Raw genomic sequence first — 19,489 nt, 5'->3', positions numbered from 1 at the left:
ATGTTCATTCCGACATTATATTAGGTGTACAACTTTGCTTCCGCCGTTTTTGAATAGATGTATGTAGGGGTAAGTAATGATCGAAATAAATAACCCCATGTGGGCATGCAGGAGCCTTGGGCACCTGTTAACATAACCTCATAAAAATATTAGTCTATTTGTGTCTTCATCATAAAGTTATTCGCGATTGAAAATGTCAGTGTACGAGCCAAATTCTCGTCATTTGCGGGAGGTTTTACTTTTCTGCTTCAATATGAAGAAATCTGCTGCTGAGGCTCATCGAATGCTCTCAGATACTTATGGGGAAGCCACTATTAGTGAAAGGACATGTCGTGAGTGGTTTCAGCGCTTCAAGAACGGTGATTTTCACGTCGAAGACCAACATAGCGGTGGAAGAAAGAAGGTTTTCCAAGATGCGAACTTGGAAGCATTACTTGACGAAGACTCGTGTCAAAGTCAACAAGAATTGGCACAATCATTGGGAGTGACTCAACAAACAATCTCAAAACGCCTCAAAGACATGGGAATGATTCAGAAGCAAGGATATTGGGTGCCGTACGAGTTGAAACCAAGAGATATTGACAGGCGTCTGTTCGCTTGTGAACAGTTGCTTGCAAGGCAAAGACGGAAGGGATTTCTGCATCGTATTGTGACTGGGGACGAGAAATGGGTTCATTACGATAATCCCAAACGCAAAAAGACTTGGGGATATCCCGGCCATGCTTCCACGTCGACGGCCAAACCGTCTATTCATGGTTCCAAAATCATGCTCTGTATTTGGTGGGATCAACTCGGCGTAATATATTATGAGCTGTTACAACCAACTGAAACAATCACAGGTGCTCTTTATCGAACCCAATTAATGCGTTTGAGCCGAGCATTGAAAAAGAAACGGCTGCAATACAACGAGAGACATGATAAAGTGATTTTGCAGCACGATAATGCTCGACCCCATGTTGCGCAAGTGGTCAAGAAATACTTGGAAACATTGAAATGGGAAGTCCTACCCCACCCGCCATATTCTCCTGACCTAGCTCCTTCTGATTATCACTTGTTTCGATCCATGGCACATGGGCTAGCTGACCAACACTTCCGGTCTTATGAAGAAGTAAGAAATTGGATAGAATCGTGGATCGCTTCAAAAGATGTCCAATTTTTTCAACACGGGATTCGTATGCTGCCCGAAAGATGGGAGAAAGTAGTGGCCAGCGATGGACAATACTTTGGATCCTAAAGGTATAATTAGTTTTTTACAATAAAATCGCGAAATTCGGAAAAAAAACGGCGGAAGCAAAGTTGTACACCTAATACATTTTTATAAAAATTAAGGAGCATAAAATAACGTAGAGACACATCCTTTAAAGGGAAAATAATGTCTTTAATTTCACGAGTGGTGTACCTATTGATGTGATCCTGAACATTTTAAACGAAAAATATGATACGCAACTGGTTTTTTTAATAAAAATAATTTTCCGAATGCTCTATATTTCTGTGAAAGAAAAGGTCTCTTAGATATTTTGGCAATGTTAACCATTTTCATGAAAAAAATAAAACGTAATTTCCTAAAAAAAGCATAATTTTTAATACATCAGGTAGTCTGTGACTTCAAAATGGTAGTCTTCTGTTTTTATTTATTTTGACAATTCTCATTTTATCTTAGAGTGTACTTAAATTTCATAAGTAAATTATCTGTTTCACATCTTAATCTTGAAAACAAAACCGGTAACTTTTCTAATGCTGACTTAACAGATATCCATTTCACATATGGTCTTGATGAAGGCAACGCATCCGTATTTGACCGCCTCTACTCGTATCAAGAACTCTTCCCCAATAGTCACTCTTAATAAGCGAATATTTTCAAATGTCCACAGGAAACTAAGGGAAAGTGGTACATTCAACCACGGCAAATATTTAAAAGGTGCTACTCGAACAACGAAAACTCCAGAAATGTTAGACGACGTTCTAAATTTAATTGAAGCGAATCCTGAACTAAGCACCAGGAAGAGTGGGCTCTAATTGAATATTTCTCATTTTCTTGTTTGGAGGATTCTGCATGACTTTTTATTGTGTCCCTACCATATTCACCCTGTCCAAGCTTCACTTCCCCGGGACTTTTCTGTGCGAAATTATTTTTGCCAATGGCTTTTACAGAAGGTTGCTCTAAATCCCCACTTTGATTGCTAAATATTGTTCATAGACGAAGCTACTTTTTCGTGACACTCATTAAAACATTTTTATAATAAATCACCATTGGGCCCAAGAAAATCCACATGCAACTAAAGAATTTCAACATCGAGAGTATTTTTTTCTAAATGTCTGGACTGAAATTATTGGAGATTATTTAATTGGGCCATTTTTTTCTGCCACCCAGATTAAATGACAACACTTATCAGCAATTTCTTAAAGAAGAGTTGCATCTATTGCCGAAACAAGTTCCGATTTTAGTTAGAAATTAAATGTGGTTCATGCACGACGGTACCACATTAGTCTGTAAGTCAGAGATCATTTAAACCAAATATTTAATAATAAATGGATGGGTAGCCTCCTCGATTACCTGATTTAAATAGTTGAGATTTTTTATTGGTCCATCTTAAAACTGTGGTTTACAGCCCTCCTGTTGTTACTGCAGAAGAATTGAAAAATCGCTTAATTTATTCATTTAACACAATGAAAAATACATCACGGATTTTTCGAAGAGTGCGCGATAATATGCAAAAAAGAACCGAGGCATGCATTCTTGTAGGCGGAGGGTATTTTCAATACTTTATTTAATTGTTCTTTTGTAAGTAACGTAATGTTCCAAGTTTAATCTTGTAGCTTTAATATACTAAATGTCGTAGAAACCCGAACACCTAGTAAAAATGTTCCTATTTTGTATAAATGTCAGAGGAGTCAAAGTAAGTAAATGATTAAAGTACCAAGTAAATTGGAAAATTTGAATCCATTAATTGGGGTTTTTATAATTAATAATGTATTGGTGTACCACGATTTCTTACACATTCATTAATGTACGCAGGCATACTCTGGATAAGGTAGGTAATATCCTCCTGGGGTATTTCATTCCAGGTAACTGCTATCTCATATTGAAATGCTGCGAGAGTTTGAGGAGGCGACTATAAAGTTCGCAATCTCTTACCGATAATGCCCCGTGTTCAATTGGAGATAAATCTGGAAATCGTGGAGTCCAAGGCAACAGTTCAATCTGAACTTGTTGAAAGTAATTCAACGCTACCCTTGCTAAGTGTAATCGAGCACTATCCTGTTGAAAGATAGGATTTTAGAGGATTCTTAAGTATGGAACCAAATAAGGTTCCACTATTTCTTGAATGTACCGCTGTACGGTTATATTGCCTCTAATAAAAACTAGGGGTGACCTAGAGTTATAGGCAATTGCACCCCACACCATAACATCAACAATACGATGCACAAGCCTCTAAACAAAAAATTGTGAAGTTCGTCGTTCCACACGTCGCCTGCTAATCCTTGCGCAACCGTCATGTATATCCAAACAAAACCTAGATTCGTCGCTGAAAATTATTGCGTTCCATTACACATTCAGTTTAATCGTCCTTTACTCTAAATAAGTCGATTTCGTTTGTGTTCCGGAATTAAAACTAATAGTAAGACAAATTGTGGCCAGTAAGAAAATAAACCAAAGCTTCTGATTCGTCAGGATACATTTCGCATTTCAATAACTCTGCCGTGTTCTGCAAACCACTGATTAGCAATTGCTCTGGTGATAGAGAATCGATCCCGTATAGCCAATAATGATAGGCGACGATTTCGAAGTGGTGCATCCTGCAAACTCGTTCGGCCCCCTGGCTTTTTGGGTCCAACGTTCCTCAATCCATGTCTGACATCTGACCACAGTATCTATTATACTCTTTTATTGACTGTAGCCGCGATATCCTGAAATAAAAGTCCGGCCTCCAGTAAGCCAACAATCCTTTCCCTAATAAACTTACTCACATGCTGGTAATTTGCACTTCTTCCTACTCTTGGTATTATAAATACTGTCCAAAGTTGATAGAAAGTACACTCTTTGAAGAATAAACATGCTGTGGCATCAAAAGTTAGTTTTTCTATCTTTCATAAAAATATTAAAAAAAAAAGAAATACCAAAAATATACACTTCAATAAAACTGAAAACATAAATACGTCTTTTTTGTGACATCATAAATGTTTTTACAAAATATTATCAAAATCGGAACATTTTTACTGGGTGTTCGGGTTTCTATGTCACTTAGTATATTAATAGGAAAACAATGTTTAAAATTTTTTTCTCATGAAAACGGTTAATGTTATGAAAAACATTCAAATGGTTTTTTTTCACAAACATTTGGAGCATTCAGAAAATTATTTTTATTTAAAAAAAAACCAGTAGCGTGTCATATTCTTTAAAATGTTCGAGGTCACATCAATAGGGACGCCACTGACGAAATTAAAAATATTGTTTTTCGCTTGAGAGATGTGTCTCTACTCTATTTTACCCTCCCCAATTTTCATAAAAATATTTAATGCCTAAACGGACTTGGTAGAAAAAACTGTTAAAAAAATGTATCACCATGTATTTTTAGGCAGAAGGTGAAAACGGGCCCATAATCATGACTTTTTTTAATTGTTCATATATTCACCCCCTGAATTTTTGATATGCTATTATGAAAGACTCTGTATAACGTTCAATAACGCCATAAACATAAAAATGTCTATCTTTTTGGTTGTAATCCAATGATTACTAAATAATGAAACAAAAAATAAAACGATAATTCAAATCCGTAAATATGTGTCGTTAATTGCGTTTGCTAAAATTAAAGTAAACCCTGAATGTGTGCAAAGTGCATAATGAGTGCACCGGAATCATTTCGCACACTCCGCCGAAAGTGAGAGTGCGACCTGGGGCTGAACGTCCTCGCGAAAGTGGTCCCCGCCAATCGCGACTTTCTTGGGCACCCTCCATAACATCTGGTGTGTATTAGAATCGAGTCTACCTACGACCAGAACCGCGGTCTATACAGTGCTTCGATCGGTGGTGCCCTCATCACAAGACGCCAAGTAAGTACCTACTTTCAAATTAGTAATGAATGCGCCTTTGTGTTTTGGTACTACCCAACAGGGCTTTTCAAAACACTTCGCTGACGTGCTCTGGATCTTTTTTTTAGCACTTATCCTGTTTTTCAGTCTGCTAGTCTTTTTTTGTTTTTGAAACAATGTAAACCAGTGGAATTTGCAGAGTTTATTTTTTAAAATATCTTATAAGTCGCCAAAAAAGAGTGATTAAAAGTGCTAAAAGAAAACATTTTCTGTAGCTCCACATTGTGATGTTGGACGTTTTAATGTTTGAATCTGAAACCTACTTCACCCTCCATGTTTCCGTCGCAGGTACAGGGTGATTCACGTAAAAGCAGGTCAGTTCACGGAATGGTTCGAATTACGGTTTAGGCAAAGAATTCAATTGGAAACAATTAGTCAGAGGTGCTCTAGAAAAAGATCTGGATGGTAACAAGAAATTTGACCCCACAAAAATGTATTAAACTCTTAAGTAAATAAATGAAAAAAAAACTTAAACATCAAAAACTAGTACGAAAATCAATAAAATTTAGAAAAATCGACAAAATATTCAAAATCCACACGCGTCGTTCAGATATCTACAATCGTGTGCGGAAAGTATCGCTTCGAAGTTTTAAAAATCGACATAATTGAAGGTGGTAAAGCAACTTATTTAATGGTACATAATTGAACCACAAGTTCCTTACGTAAAAATATTAAGATTTAATCGAATTTATCAGTACTTAAAAATTGAAAATAATTAAAGTACAAAATAAAGTTAAAAATTATTTTTAGACTTTTTTTTAATAATTAAATGTTATGAATATTAATAATTTTAAAAATAAAAGATTATGTCATTAAAAACGGCGTTGCCAAATTGCTTTTGGTTTCGAGATTTTGAAAAAAATACCAGACTGTTCAGAAAACGTTTAATAAATTTCTTTGCTAGTTTTTTTCTCTCTACAACATGAGCGTATCTTTATCACATTGTGATATTTCACGCTTAAGATTTCAATACCAACTCGCTTTTTTTATATACGGAGTTCACATTGGAAACAATTCTCCGACTATACCAGCAATCCCAAAATTAGCCGTTTGAAAACGCATACGAACAAATTGCAACCTGCCAGATAGTGATCCCTCATGTCTGGGATATTGTGATTGAGGCCGAAAGGAAATGGGAAACAAAGGGATCCTCCAGACGCAGTATTCAGCAGGTTAAAGCCTTGCAGATACACATTTATTGGTACCTGCTGTGGAGGTGGGGGAAAGGGTGAAAAAGGGGTCCTATTCGAATGAGCAGTGAAACCCCATTTTCAAAAGGACGATAGTAGCTCCACAAGCAAGGCAGGGGGCAAGACAGTCTGCTTTGTCTGTTGGTTCACAGGGACTCGGCATGAATGAAGCTCCATTTGCGATTAAGATGATCATTAAAAGTCCCAATCAGGAGTTTATGGACTCTAAGGGTAAATCTGGTATTCCCGAGCGCTTTCCGAAAACTTCACCCAAACATGTAGCAAATTCACCATAAAATACTTTTAATCGACAATATTGACATATTCTTGATTAAAAAGAGAAATAAACGTAAAGGTTGTTGTTTGGCAACATATTTTTTCAATTAAAGGGCCTGCTCAGGTCTTACCCCTCGTAAAGTCAAGCGGCGTGCAAAACCTAATTTCCAGGCCTATCATGATTTGCTGTTTCCACGTAGAAAAACGACCAATCCTCGGGGGTATTCAAGAATTTATTGCTTAATTTCTCATTGATCAAATTGCATGTTTCCTATAATCCTTAGGTGAGTTCGACATTAAATGAGGTGTTATTAGCTCGATCATTGCTCAACTACATATTTATTTCAGCTTTTTAGCGTCCACTTATGCATTTTTTTGCGAGTCACTAAATCCTACCACGGATCATGCTGGCTGTTCTACAACAATTCCTTTCACTACATGTTATGTCCGAGAGGAAAAAATGAACAAGAGCGAAAGCCTTATTTATTAAATATCCACGTTCTTGCGGAACCGATAAGAAACTGGCAAGACTACGGAATTAGTTTTAGCGTTTTTGCAAGCCCTAACTATTATTGTTAAACGCAAAAGTAACTTCAAACAGATCAGAAAAGGCGGTTTTGCATGGTGTCTGTCACGGTGCGAGTTCAACAACTGTTTTTTCGTCCGAGATCAACTTTCGTCCAAAAACCGAAATTTTGGCATTTGTTTTGGACAACGATTTTTTTCAGGTGCTTTCTGACACTAAAGTGACCCAACGGCCCAGTTAATTATCAGTTCGAGGAATCAGGAAGAAAAACTTACAGGGCTTGCATAATCGGAGAACAATATGTTCTCGTTCCATGATGGTGATCATTAGTAAAACGTACCGGTTACATGGGAGAGAACTGGATTATTACGCTCGGAATGCGTGAGATTATTCGGGTCACCGGCATTATGCAATTTGGAAAAAGTGGAAAGTCGAAAATATTTGGAGATAGCCTGTATTTACCTCCGTGCGTGATCAGGATGGACTCTGAAGTCCTCATCACGCACGCAAGTAGACGCGCGTGATGGGTATGGACTATCTTATATTAGTTAGTCACCAAGTTCAGGTGATTGATCCGTGATACCTATAATAGATTATAAGAAGAGAAAAAAACCATTTGAATGCAGAAAGCATAAAATAAACCATAACCCGGGAATTATCTGCTCTCCACAGGCTCGAGATCGCTTCTAGACAATAAACATTACCAGCTGTTGGATGTTTGTTAATGTTTTCACTATGGCAAATTTCACTTTTTGGGACCGTTTAGATTTTAGTATTTTAGCATTTTTTAGAAACACAAGGAGTTGGTGGGTGAGTGAAACTGTATGCGGATAGTTTCAATTCAAATTAGATACAGACAGCTATTCATTTAGTTAAATAACAAAAATACTTCAATCGAAAGTGTGTGTGTCAGCGGGTTATGTAAAGCACTCGCCAGCCGAGATATATACAAAAATCATTAAGCGCATTCTTTGGTCCAAAAGTCGGCCAACGCGTTTCTTAAATTTTTTCCCGCCACGTACAGCGAACGCAGTTGGGCATTTCAACGACTCTATTGAATTTTAATGAATAATATTTAATAAATAATATATTTGTATTTAATAAATTATATAACCTGTTGTAAGTTAAGTACATACCATTGGTAACTTTTTTATTATTATAGAGCGTGTCCCACTTAAGATGAATACAGTCTAATATTTTTCTTATTTTTAGAATTAAAGAAATAATTTTTAGAACACTTATAGAGCTCCATAAACTACGTACTTTACGGCGTTCAGCATACGCAAAATGTTGGGCTTAACCTGCTGCGGTTGATGAACAAAGCGACTTTTTTAATATTTGGCTTCGCGTTAGAGATAACGAAAAAAATTATTGGAAAAAATTGTTTAGAATACTATTTTAAGTCTTATATCGATTTTCATCGAAAAATTCGAATTTTTAATTGCCCAATTATATGGTGTAAAATTTCTTTAACTGTCTCTTAGACTTCTTCAATTTTAATATTTTAATTATTTTTACTGGTAGGCCATGAATGCAAAAACTCTGGAAACAAAAGCAACTGAATTGACAGTTTAATAAGCAGATACTCTGTTATTTAATCAAAATATTTGTTATTTTTTATTTTATTATTTTATTTTTTATACGAATTTTTCTATGAAAATCGATATATAGGCTTAAAACAATATCCTAAACAACTTCTTCCAATAATTTTTCGCTATCTCTAACGCGAAGCTAAATATTTAAAAAGTCGCTTTGTTCATCAATCACAGCAGGTGAAGCCCCGACATTGTATGTATGCTAAATGCCATAAAATATGCAGTTTATGTAGCTCTATAAGTGTACCAAAAATGATTTCTTTATCTCTAAAAATAAGAAAAATATAAGACTGTATTCATCTTAAGTGAGATGCACTGTAGATACAAAATCAGTTAAATTAACAAATTAGTAGCATTTTCCCCTCTGCTTAAAGGTGTGAAAAGAGAAAAACAATTGAAAGTGACGTTTAAGAAAAAATGAGGAAAATGTATTTTTTAAATGGAACACCCTGTATACGTTTTACTCTGACGTTCGCGAAACACTCACATAACAAAAACGATCATATGCAGTATTGACCTAATATTGAAAATAACCAAATTATCAACACATTGTTATTTTAGACTAGTTAGCTGTGTAGATCTAACAATAAAATAAAAACTTTGTTTCGTGCGTTAATTATAAATTAAACTGATGTAAAAAAAAAACAAGCTAATACATTAACGTATAAAATTTGATTTAAATTTAAAGTTATTATTTTTGTTTGAAAAAACTGCATTTTAGTTAAGTTATTAATATTACAAAATGGCGTTCACTCATTTAGAAAAATGCGACATGTTAGAGACGTATCGAAAAAAAATAGTCCCCGAGCACTGGAACAATATGGCTAACAATATGCATATGGTATGATATCCTGAACGTAATCAACCAAAGAGAAAATATTTCCTAAAATCGTACAGAACATTTAGGAGTAATGAAAGAATCTTTGTGAAAATTCAAAAAACTCAAAAACAATTTTTTATAAATTAAGAAATACAAACAAATGTGTGGGCAAATTTCGAAGGGTACAAAAATCATTCAAACCGATATTTAGCAAAAGACAATGGCTTAAAGTTCTGTACGATTTGGAGAATTTAATTTTATTTAATTAATTTTCTAGGAACATACTTTAACAGGAAGGAGATACATTGATATGTTGTCAAGATTACTAGAGCTATATTTAGATAAAATTATATTAACATATTTAGATATAAAAAATAAAAAAACTAAAATTGAACCTTATTTCGCAGCCATACGCAGCCGACTACAAGTCTAAAAGAAAAATATACTGATAATTCGGTTATTTTCAATTTTAGGCAATACCACATATGACCTTTTTTTTCTATTGGTGATTTGCGAATGTTATAGTGAAAAATATACAGAGTATTTCATTTTAAAAAATCCTATTTTTTTTCTTAAACGCCATATTCAATTATTTTTCTGTTTTCGCCATCTTAATCAGCGGGAAAAATTCTACAAGTTTAATAATTTAACCGACTTTATACCTATAATAATAAAAAAGTTACCAATGGTGCACACTTAACTTAAAATACCCTGTATATTTAAATAATTTGTCGAATTATAGTGAATACTTAAATTATTGTAAAGTAGGGAAGAATAGTATATGTACATACAGTAATATGGGTTTTTGTGTCTTAGTGAGGACGGTACAATGGCCTTCGACCCACAGAGGGCTCAGTTAATACGTCTACCTGTAAGTTATGAAACCAGCTTTAGGTACAGAGATAGATGAAAATCATTGTTAGTGTGTCAATCATTGTTTTCAATCTTGTACACAATATTTTTAGCCTTAGCAGCAGCAGCAAGCTTTTCTTAATCCTCCCTTGTCTTCCTTGTTGTGTTGCTTTTCTGACAACAATTAAATCGGATTTCATACACTTCACTCCATACAGCTCTAATCTGTAGACTAATGCACTTTGCCGCATTAGAACGAGTTCTAATGAAAAAAAGGTCGTATAATATTTTGTCCCACTAGAGCTAACGGAAGAAGTAATCTCCTTTTTTCCGCGCCAAAATCATCCATCTGTATGGCGGAAAATTACAAAACAAAACTTCTTTTCAAATTGAGAAAAAAAGTGATATACAAGGTGTCCTGAACATACATATATATAGTGTCATAAATTCAACCACGTATTCTAAGTCCCAAAATATATGATGAAAATTTCAAATAAACATATATTGAAAAGCGCTTCGTTTTCGCTCTACAGAGTGTCAAAGGTTAGTTCCTGTCGTTGGTTTTTCTTAATATTTTCAAAACGTCTCGAGATAAATTAATGAAATTTTGTGCTTTGTTATAACTATTTGTGTTCTTCCTGAACCTCTTTAAAGAAATTACTACATTTTTTCCAGGGTGGCTAATACAGGATGCTTAAAGTGCTTAAAATGTACTTAAAATTTTTTATATTTAACTTTCGTGACGATTTTGTAGGAAAAATATTAAATTTTAAAATTTTTACATAAAAAGATCCTCGTATTGGAAATCGAAATCTCCAAGAGTTTTCGAGAAAATTAAGATTTAACAAATCGATTGATACTATGTTTTATTAAAGAAACATCAGGTTTCCAACGTTTTTAATTCATTTTCTTTAACAATAATTGTAATTAAACACTGTTCCAGTGACGACGAAAAACCACTACACTTTATTAATAAATACTGTCATATGTGGAAATGTAAAAAATATTTTTTGTTTCATGTTAAGGCAAACTGAGTTTTAAATCTGATATTTATTTAATCAAACAAAGTGCCCACTGATTTGTTGAATCTCAATTTTCTCAAAAACTGTTGGAGATTTCGATTTTTAACAAAAGTGCATTTTTTATGTAAAAATCTTCAAGTTTAATATTTTTCCTATAAAATCATTATTAAAATTACGTATAAAAAAAGTTTAAGTATTTTTAAGCACTATCTCCCTGTATTACCCGCTTCTGGAAAAGTACGGTAATCTCTTCATAGAAAGTCAAAAAGAGCACAAAAAGTTATAATAAAATACAAAATTTCATTCGTTCATCTTGAAACGTTTCGAAAATATTAATAAAAAACCATCCTCAGGAACCAAGTTTTCACATCCCATATATCGAAAATGAAGCGCATTTCGACATACACAGATTCAAAAATATTGAAGTCATATTTTTGATGATATTTCAAACTCAAATAAGTTTTTATTTTCTCTCAAAAATTAAGCCACAAAAAAAAGTCAAAGGACAAGAAGTTGTATTTTTAATTGTTTAAACTGATACAAATATCAAATTCAGAAAAACTGTGGCGTACAATAATCACACCATAAATATCAATCAGGTAACCATTTGCGACACCACTGGAATTATTATTTAAAATTTAATAACATCAAACGTAGCCCCTTATTAACGCTAATAAACGTGCCAAGTTTCATCAAAATCGACGGGAAGTTTTTTGAATAATTAATAAAAATTCGATTTTTTAATAAAACTTTGACACCCTATATCTCGAAAATGATGCAAGTTAGGACACATATTTCTATGAACATTTTTTCATAAAATATGACAAGGAATCACCCCTTTAAATTAATGACATCACTTACGTTACACCCTGTATATGTTTATACAAAGTTTTCGTCATATTTTGGAACCTAGAATATGTGGTTGAATTTATGACACTGTTTAAAGACACCTTGTATAGTATGCAGGGTGTTCTAGAAAAATATCTAGAAACAAGTATAACCTGCTAGCGGATAAAAGGACACTGCAATTCAGCTGAATATCTCGATAAAAAAGTTATATGATTTCATTCTATAGGATGTTGAAATAATTTTTATAAAAACTGTGCAACTGAGAATAAATAGCGAGGTTTTTCTCTGTACTCTTCCACATCAAAATGTTGTTTTGCAAGAAAGTCTTATCTCTAACACTTTCAGGGATATTTTTAATCAAGTAAGTCCGTGTATTTTCAATTTTTGTCAATATTAGTTTCATGATACACCCCGTCCAAGAAGTGAAATGTGGAAACAAAAAAGTGTTTGTTTAGTTACTAAACAATTGTAGTTTATAGATATGTCTAGTTATCGTGTACTTTATGTAATAGAATCAATAATATCCCCTTATTATTGTTATTATTCAAGTCCGTCTCAGTAAACTTCATTGAGAATAGTATGCAATTCCACTCCTATTTCTGAGGGAAGCTTTGTTTCCAAATACAATAAAAAAAGTAAATTGTTACATAAGAATCTTAGATAACACATTGGTTATATAACTTAATTTTTGATCTCCTTCACTAACTTTTTTGCCACGAGGAAAATCTTCAAAAGAACCCGATATGGTGTTTTACCGGCTGGATAGCGTGGGATTGATCGAAGCGCATTTCCACTAAAAACCTCGAGATGAAAGAACCTTCTCCGACTTTGCAACTGATATCTGATACACGAGGATAGTCCCAGAAGTACTGGACCTAACACTTAAAGAAAAAAAAATTAGAAAATACTACAATATTTCTCAGCATAGTCTCCTTTGAGATTGACACACTTTTACCAACAATGTTCTATTGGCTTCCATACCTTATGTATAGTAAGAAGCTTCGAATGTTTCAAAATAGGCATCAACCTCAGACTCCATATCTTCATTATTGGCAAATCTCTTTCCACCGTGCCATTTTTTCAAATTTGAATATCTAAAATAATCTGAGGGGGCTAAATCTAACGAATAGGCTGGGTGAGGAAAAAGTTCGAAATCAAGTTGATTGATTTTGGCCATTGCGATGACGGAAGTGAGGACTGGTGCGTTGTCTTAATGAAACAAAACTTTCTTTTTCGTCAAATGCGGTCACTTTTTCCTAATTTCTTCGCTCAAACGCTGCAATAAAGTTTTATAATATTCTCCGTTTATTGTTCTTATTTCAGGGAAATAGTCAATAAAAATTATCCCACGTGCGTCTCAGAATGCTGACGCCATCACCTTTTCTACAGATGGAATGGTTTTCGCCTTCTTTAGAGGCAATTCTCCTTTTTGAGTCCATTGTTTTGACTGCTCTTTCGTCTCAGATGCGAAATAATGGACCCATGTTTCATCCATGGTTATGAATCGATATAAAAAACCAGTTTTATTGCTGTGAAACTTTGCCAAACACTCTCTTTTTATTCAATTGTGAATAATCGTTACACCTATCTTATCCACAACTGTCTCATACACGATTGTTCGGTCAAAATGCGATGCAAAGTATTTTTTGAAGTGTCTGGCAACTCATGTAATTTCAGCCAACGGTCTTCCAGTGCATTTTTGTTGATTTTCACCATAATTTCTGGAGTGGTCACCTCATTAAATCGACCACGCGGAGTTCGTCTTGGCACCTCGTACAACCGCGTTTGAGCTCTGCCACCCAATGTTTTATAGTTGTTAACGAAGGATCAAATTCCTCCAGAGTAGAATCTAACTCCGCTTTGATGTTGGATGAAGTAAGACCTTTCAATTGAAAATATTGAATCACATATCGATGACCAGTTTTTTCCATGTTCATAAAATCTCTAAAAACGGCTCCAAAACAAATACAAATCAATGTAGTACCCTTAAACTTTAAACATAAGCTTTTTAAGGTTAGGTCTCTGTAACATAAACTAATGTTTAATAAAAAAATCGCCATCTATATGCCACATCGGGTACTTCTGGGACTATCTTCAGTATCATCAGGATCGGAGAGGTTGGTGAGTAGTTTTTCTCCACTCGTCTTTTGCTAGATGATTCTGCGTCTTCCTCATCTCTTGTATTTTTAGAACATCAACTTCTTTTTTGGGTAATTTCGGTCTGGTGATGTTTATTTTCGCCCTTCGTGTTACGATGAGCGAAATTCGATCGTATAATCGAAAGGGCCTTCGTGATGGTTTTACGCCTTTCCACGCTCGATCTGTGTCCTTTCAAATTGCAGGGCAACGCCACCCTTCCTCCTTCTAATCACCTTGTTTCTGGCCCCCTATCGTGTTTTTACCAATCCTAATGTATACGTTCGACAAAAATTTATGATTTTTTTCTTAGGTAAAAAAATTGTTCCTGCATGTTTGTGTTTTCTCTCGAGATCCTTCTTTATGCGTTGTAACCTCTATACCTGTATAACCGTCCTTAGGTGTTTGGTCCTTTCTTCGTTTAGTTTTGATCTTCTATGGTCTTTCCTATGGTGTTGGCTCTAAGGGCTTGTTTCTAATTACGCAATAGGTCATTCTTTCGGCAGGCCCGCGTCGAAGCACTTCCCGGATATACCCATTGAACATAGTATGTACATCCTTCTGCGTTTCGTGTTACCCCTCTCTCTCTCCTTCAGAGTTGATTACTTGGACTCGGCGAAGAAAACATCTAAGGGTCACCACATGGAAGTACGGAGAGGTTTTTGATCCCTATCCACTACTGCCCCAGATTCGAGCCACTGTACTTCTCATGTTCAATACAGAAATCTCGACTCATCATTTTTATCTCGGTCAAGTCCTTTGAGATGAAGACCGACAAATATTCACGATTGGTTGAAGGATTAAATTGTTTTCATCAACATTGTTTCATCATCATTGTTCCAGAATCGCTTTCGGCAAAAATGCCGAAATAATTCAATGTGAAAAGACCATACACGAAACTGCATTTTTTTGCGAAATATGACGGTTTAAGTATGGAAACATGATACATCCTTTTAAAAGAAATTTAATTACCATTTGATGCATTTAGTAATATACAAGGTGTTATATTGAAGCAAGCGCACCTTAGGCAGATTTAATGTCTAACCGTAATAGTTTTGATTCATTTTTTGTATATTTTTGTGGGTCTTTTCGAAGCAATCTGCAAAATTCACGCTTTTTTTGTAAATTCAAAGCACATTATAACAGCGGTCATAATTTGAACAATAAAAATTTTAATTAATATTTCAAAGATTGCTGGATATACATACCTAGGTATAGGAATTATTAAACAGAAATGATCAAAGGGAAATAGTGACTCTAGAAGTGAAATCCCGTTTAATATATCGGAGTAGCTACTGCTTTTTTATACGGGGTGTCCCCGAAATAATGTCAGAGCATACAAAATTTAACTAAACTTCCCTAATACAAAAGTTTCTTGATTTCGTTCTGCAGGGTCGAAATAATTCTTTGAATTGTGTAAACTAAAAATGAGTTTCAGAACTTTCGATTTACAGGTTTGAAATTGCTCATAAGGAAGTTTTTGGGTACGATAATTTCATTTAAAATACCCGTTTCTTCTTTATCAGTGCCGATAACATCAATAATTTCATGAATTCTAATAGTCTGAACTCTTCTACATCTAAAATTCTGCAAAAAACTCGTATCTCTAACGGTTTTTAAGACATTTTCTATTCAGTTTTTAGATGTACTCCCACGAATTTATGATTACCATCAATTGATTAAGTGCTTACATTACGAGGTATGTAGAACTTTACCTCAACTATCATTGACCTAGGTTCGATATAGGGCTTTTACAAGTTCTTTGAGCTTTTACTGGACGGACGTAATCCTATATTTTGCGTTTAATTTGTTATATTCCAAAAATATTCAGTTAAGGAAATACAGGATATTAGAATTTCATAAAAAATAAAGAAAGGCAAAATCATAAATTTAGCAATAAAAATGTAATTTTTAGTGACTCCAGTGGCGGGCGAATCGGCAGATCATTAAATATTTTTTTAATAAAAATTATTTCTGAATTATCCGCCGATTCCTAAAGAAAAAAATCCCTTCAGTTTTTTTACCGTTTTCAGGTATGTAAGTTTGCTTCAACTTAAAACTTCACTTACTAGAAAGAGGTTCTTAAGGTCACAATTTTGAAATATCATCGCCTTAATGTCACTGGCAAAATTAATAAGAAAGTTCCTTGATCTAGCAAGTATCAATTTGCACAAAAAATCACTTTATTGTTAGACATTGGCGGTATTTATAGATACCAAATACTTTGCCTTTCAATAATGAAATATCAAGGACCACTTCGATGATTTTCGCAGGAGGATGTTACACACTATCGCTATAAATTTATGAGCTATAAAAAATGATTCTATCGTGCATATGGGATTAAGGAAAAAAAGCGGCAGAGGCCATTACTATTACACAATATCGTCACGCCAAGCCCAATGACCGCATCGTAATATGCAGAATTTAAAATGATGTTTGTTTGAATGATTTTAGCCGCTTTCGAGCGATACATCAGCGTGGCCGATCGGAGAAAGTTCTACCTGAAGAGGTGGCCGAACAGGTGGCATGGAATTCGCACTTTTCAGAAACGGCACTACGAGTGATGCTGCTGACCCACTTTTTTAATTTAAATGTTAAAGCAGGCGGGCAAATTACAGGTGGTTAAAAAGGACGAAGTTGAATTGTGAAATTTTAGGCCTAAAACTATTTATTGGGTTCTATTTCCGGCGCCATTAGAATTTCCTTCTTTCCAGTCGAACACCCTGTGTATTTTATGTTTGTATTTTTCGACCAATGATGGCGTTTGTTTTTGAAATGTATGCGTAAGTGCGCTGCCTTCGTTTCTTCACGCACCCGCAGAAAGCGTTTTAGTCGCTAACGTCTTTCTTAACCATTTAATCCATACGTTAACTTTGATATTCATCTCCACCACTTCCAATGGAAACTTAGGGGCAAAAGAAGAAAAAAAAAGAAAGAAAAAAGCTGCAGAAAGAAGAGAAAAAAGAATGTAGGAAAGGAAAAAAAATTATAAACGTAATAAAACGTGTCTTATTCATGATATTTGGGCTACTCCTACACTAGCGTCCCCAAAAACATCAATTTTAACGAAAAGCTCTTTCCCTATGGAGTTCAAAAACGACGTGTCAAAGCTGTTTTCAGCATGTAATCGTTTCGATTAACAATTAATATTTCACTCAGTGGTATAAATTAAACGAATCTGTGATAATGTGTTTGTCACAAACCCATAATAAAAGAATATGAAATAATAGAAAATACTGCCCGGGGGGCACACTTTGAGTTAAAGATTGGGCGAAAACTGATGGGATCGTTCTCTCAAATACCCACATTAATAGTGCGCTTCATTAATCCCTTAATTATTTTAGGATGCAACTTCACGCCACAGTTCTCTTAACATTGGTCCTCATCACATCGGTCATTTGCCTGTCCCAAAACCCGGGAGTGACCGCAGGTTTGCCAGGATACACTCAGCTACGAGCCGATCAAGTCAGATATTTGCAGAACAAAGGATTCGGATCCACCGTGAAGACCTTCAGGCCCACCACTGTCGCTTACGAGGCGGACGAAGAGTATGAAGATAACGCGCAGGAATCGTCGCAGGATCGACAGCCTACCTACGCGTACCCCACAGCCGCGCCTAAAACCGCCTACTACGCTGCAGTCACCCCTAAGGGGTACGTAAAGCCAGAGCCGAAACCGCAGGCGCAGCAGTACCGGAGAGTTGGGGAGAAGGTTGCGGTGAGTTTTCCAAATCCCATCGAGAAAGGGTGGTTACAGTTACTTTAATCTTTTATTAGCAATCGAACAATAAATTGGAAGAAGAAGAAGAAGAGGAGAAAGAGGAAGAACCGGACAGACTGACTCTATTACTGCCCCAGTCAAAGTTCCAGTGCGCTGGTAAAAAAACTGGATACTACGCCGATGAGGACTTGGGGTGTGAGGTGTTTCACTATTGCCAAGACAACGCCAGACACTCCTGGATCTGTCCCGAAGGTTTCACCTTCCACCAAATCCAGTTAATTTGTATGCCCCCTAGTGGCGACAATATTTGCGAAAAATCCTCAGACTACCATTTTGTAAACGATTATCTGTATAAACCAGTGAACCTGGAAGAGTACCAGCAGAGACCAAACACCAGTCTCAGGTACTCGGACAGGTATTTCCCGGAGTCGTACCGGCCAAGGTACGAAGACGAAGAAGAGGATGTCAGGCCGGTGCATAGGCAACACTCCGTAAGTGATTTAATGAAAACCAGAAGTTTTTTGTTTCAAATATAACAACGATCTTAGGTTAGAGTGACGCAGGTGGCACCTAGGTACCAACCAGTCCAGTCCACAACGTTTAGGCCGCAATCACAAGTGGGGCAAGTTTTTAGATCGCCCGAAGAGATTAACATTAGTTTACAGCAGAGGAGACCTGCGCAGTACACTACTGCTAAGTATGTAGACGTGTATGAGAGGAAGTGATTTGATGTTTTTTCTTCGTGTGTAAATAACTTATTATTGATAATCTATATCTAGAAGTTAAGGCGTAATAATTGTTTTGATTATTTTTTAAATAAATTGATATGTTAGGAAAGAGGAGGAGTTTTAGTTTTCTACTGGACGAATTATGAATTTGAAAAGTAGAAGGGTTCTAGGTCTGGCATAATGGAGGTCTTACACAAATATCATGATAAAAAAATGTACTCTTCCTTAGAAACATCAATTTTTCACTCAATCATGTAAATTTTAGTGTACAAGATAAGAAGTGCTTGAGAAACGTTAACAAAAATGTTGGGACGTAGATCGTTTTTATTTGTTGTATCACGTATCTCCTCCGATAGAAAAATTATTCTTTAAACAAACATAAAGTTAAGAGTGACCGCTTTCAAACCACCACTCTATCCCGCTTGAAATCTGCACAATACTTAATTAAATAATGAACAAATAAAAAATCAGTGTGGTTAACCAATAGCTGTATAAATATATTAGCATCATAACGGGTGCATTAATTAGGGTACAAGATATTAACAGTAAATCACTAGAAAATGTGATCTTAATTTTCATCAGATACATTAACCCGACATATCACTGACCTTGGCGGTCACCATTTTGATCAGAAACATTAACTCGGCATGGTACCTCATGGGTTATTCGCATTATATGTATCTA

The 19,489-nt window shown here is 35.2% G+C and overlaps 1 protein-coding gene across 1 annotated transcript; it reads left to right on the top strand.

The window, feature by feature from the left end:
* Positions 1 to 4,915: 4,915 nt before the first annotated feature.
* On the top strand, positions 4,916 to 18,916 carry LOC136418576 (uncharacterized). Its single transcript, XM_066404687.1, has 4 exons — positions 4,916 to 5,052; positions 17,702 to 18,068; positions 18,134 to 18,568; positions 18,626 to 18,916. The coding sequence occupies exons 2-4, from the start codon at positions 17,703 to 17,705 to the stop codon at positions 18,800 to 18,802; spliced, it is 978 nt and encodes a 325-aa protein (XP_066260784.1). The 5' UTR covers positions 4,916 to 5,052; position 17,702; the 3' UTR covers positions 18,803 to 18,916.
* Positions 18,917 to 19,489: the final 573 nt, after the last annotated feature.

This window comes from Euwallacea similis, chromosome 35, assembly GCF_039881205.1.
Source record: "Euwallacea similis isolate ESF13 chromosome 35, ESF131.1, whole genome shotgun sequence".
Taxonomy (NCBI): domain Eukaryota; kingdom Metazoa; phylum Arthropoda; class Insecta; order Coleoptera; family Curculionidae; genus Euwallacea; species Euwallacea similis.
This window is presented reverse-complemented; position numbering and strand designations above follow the sequence as displayed.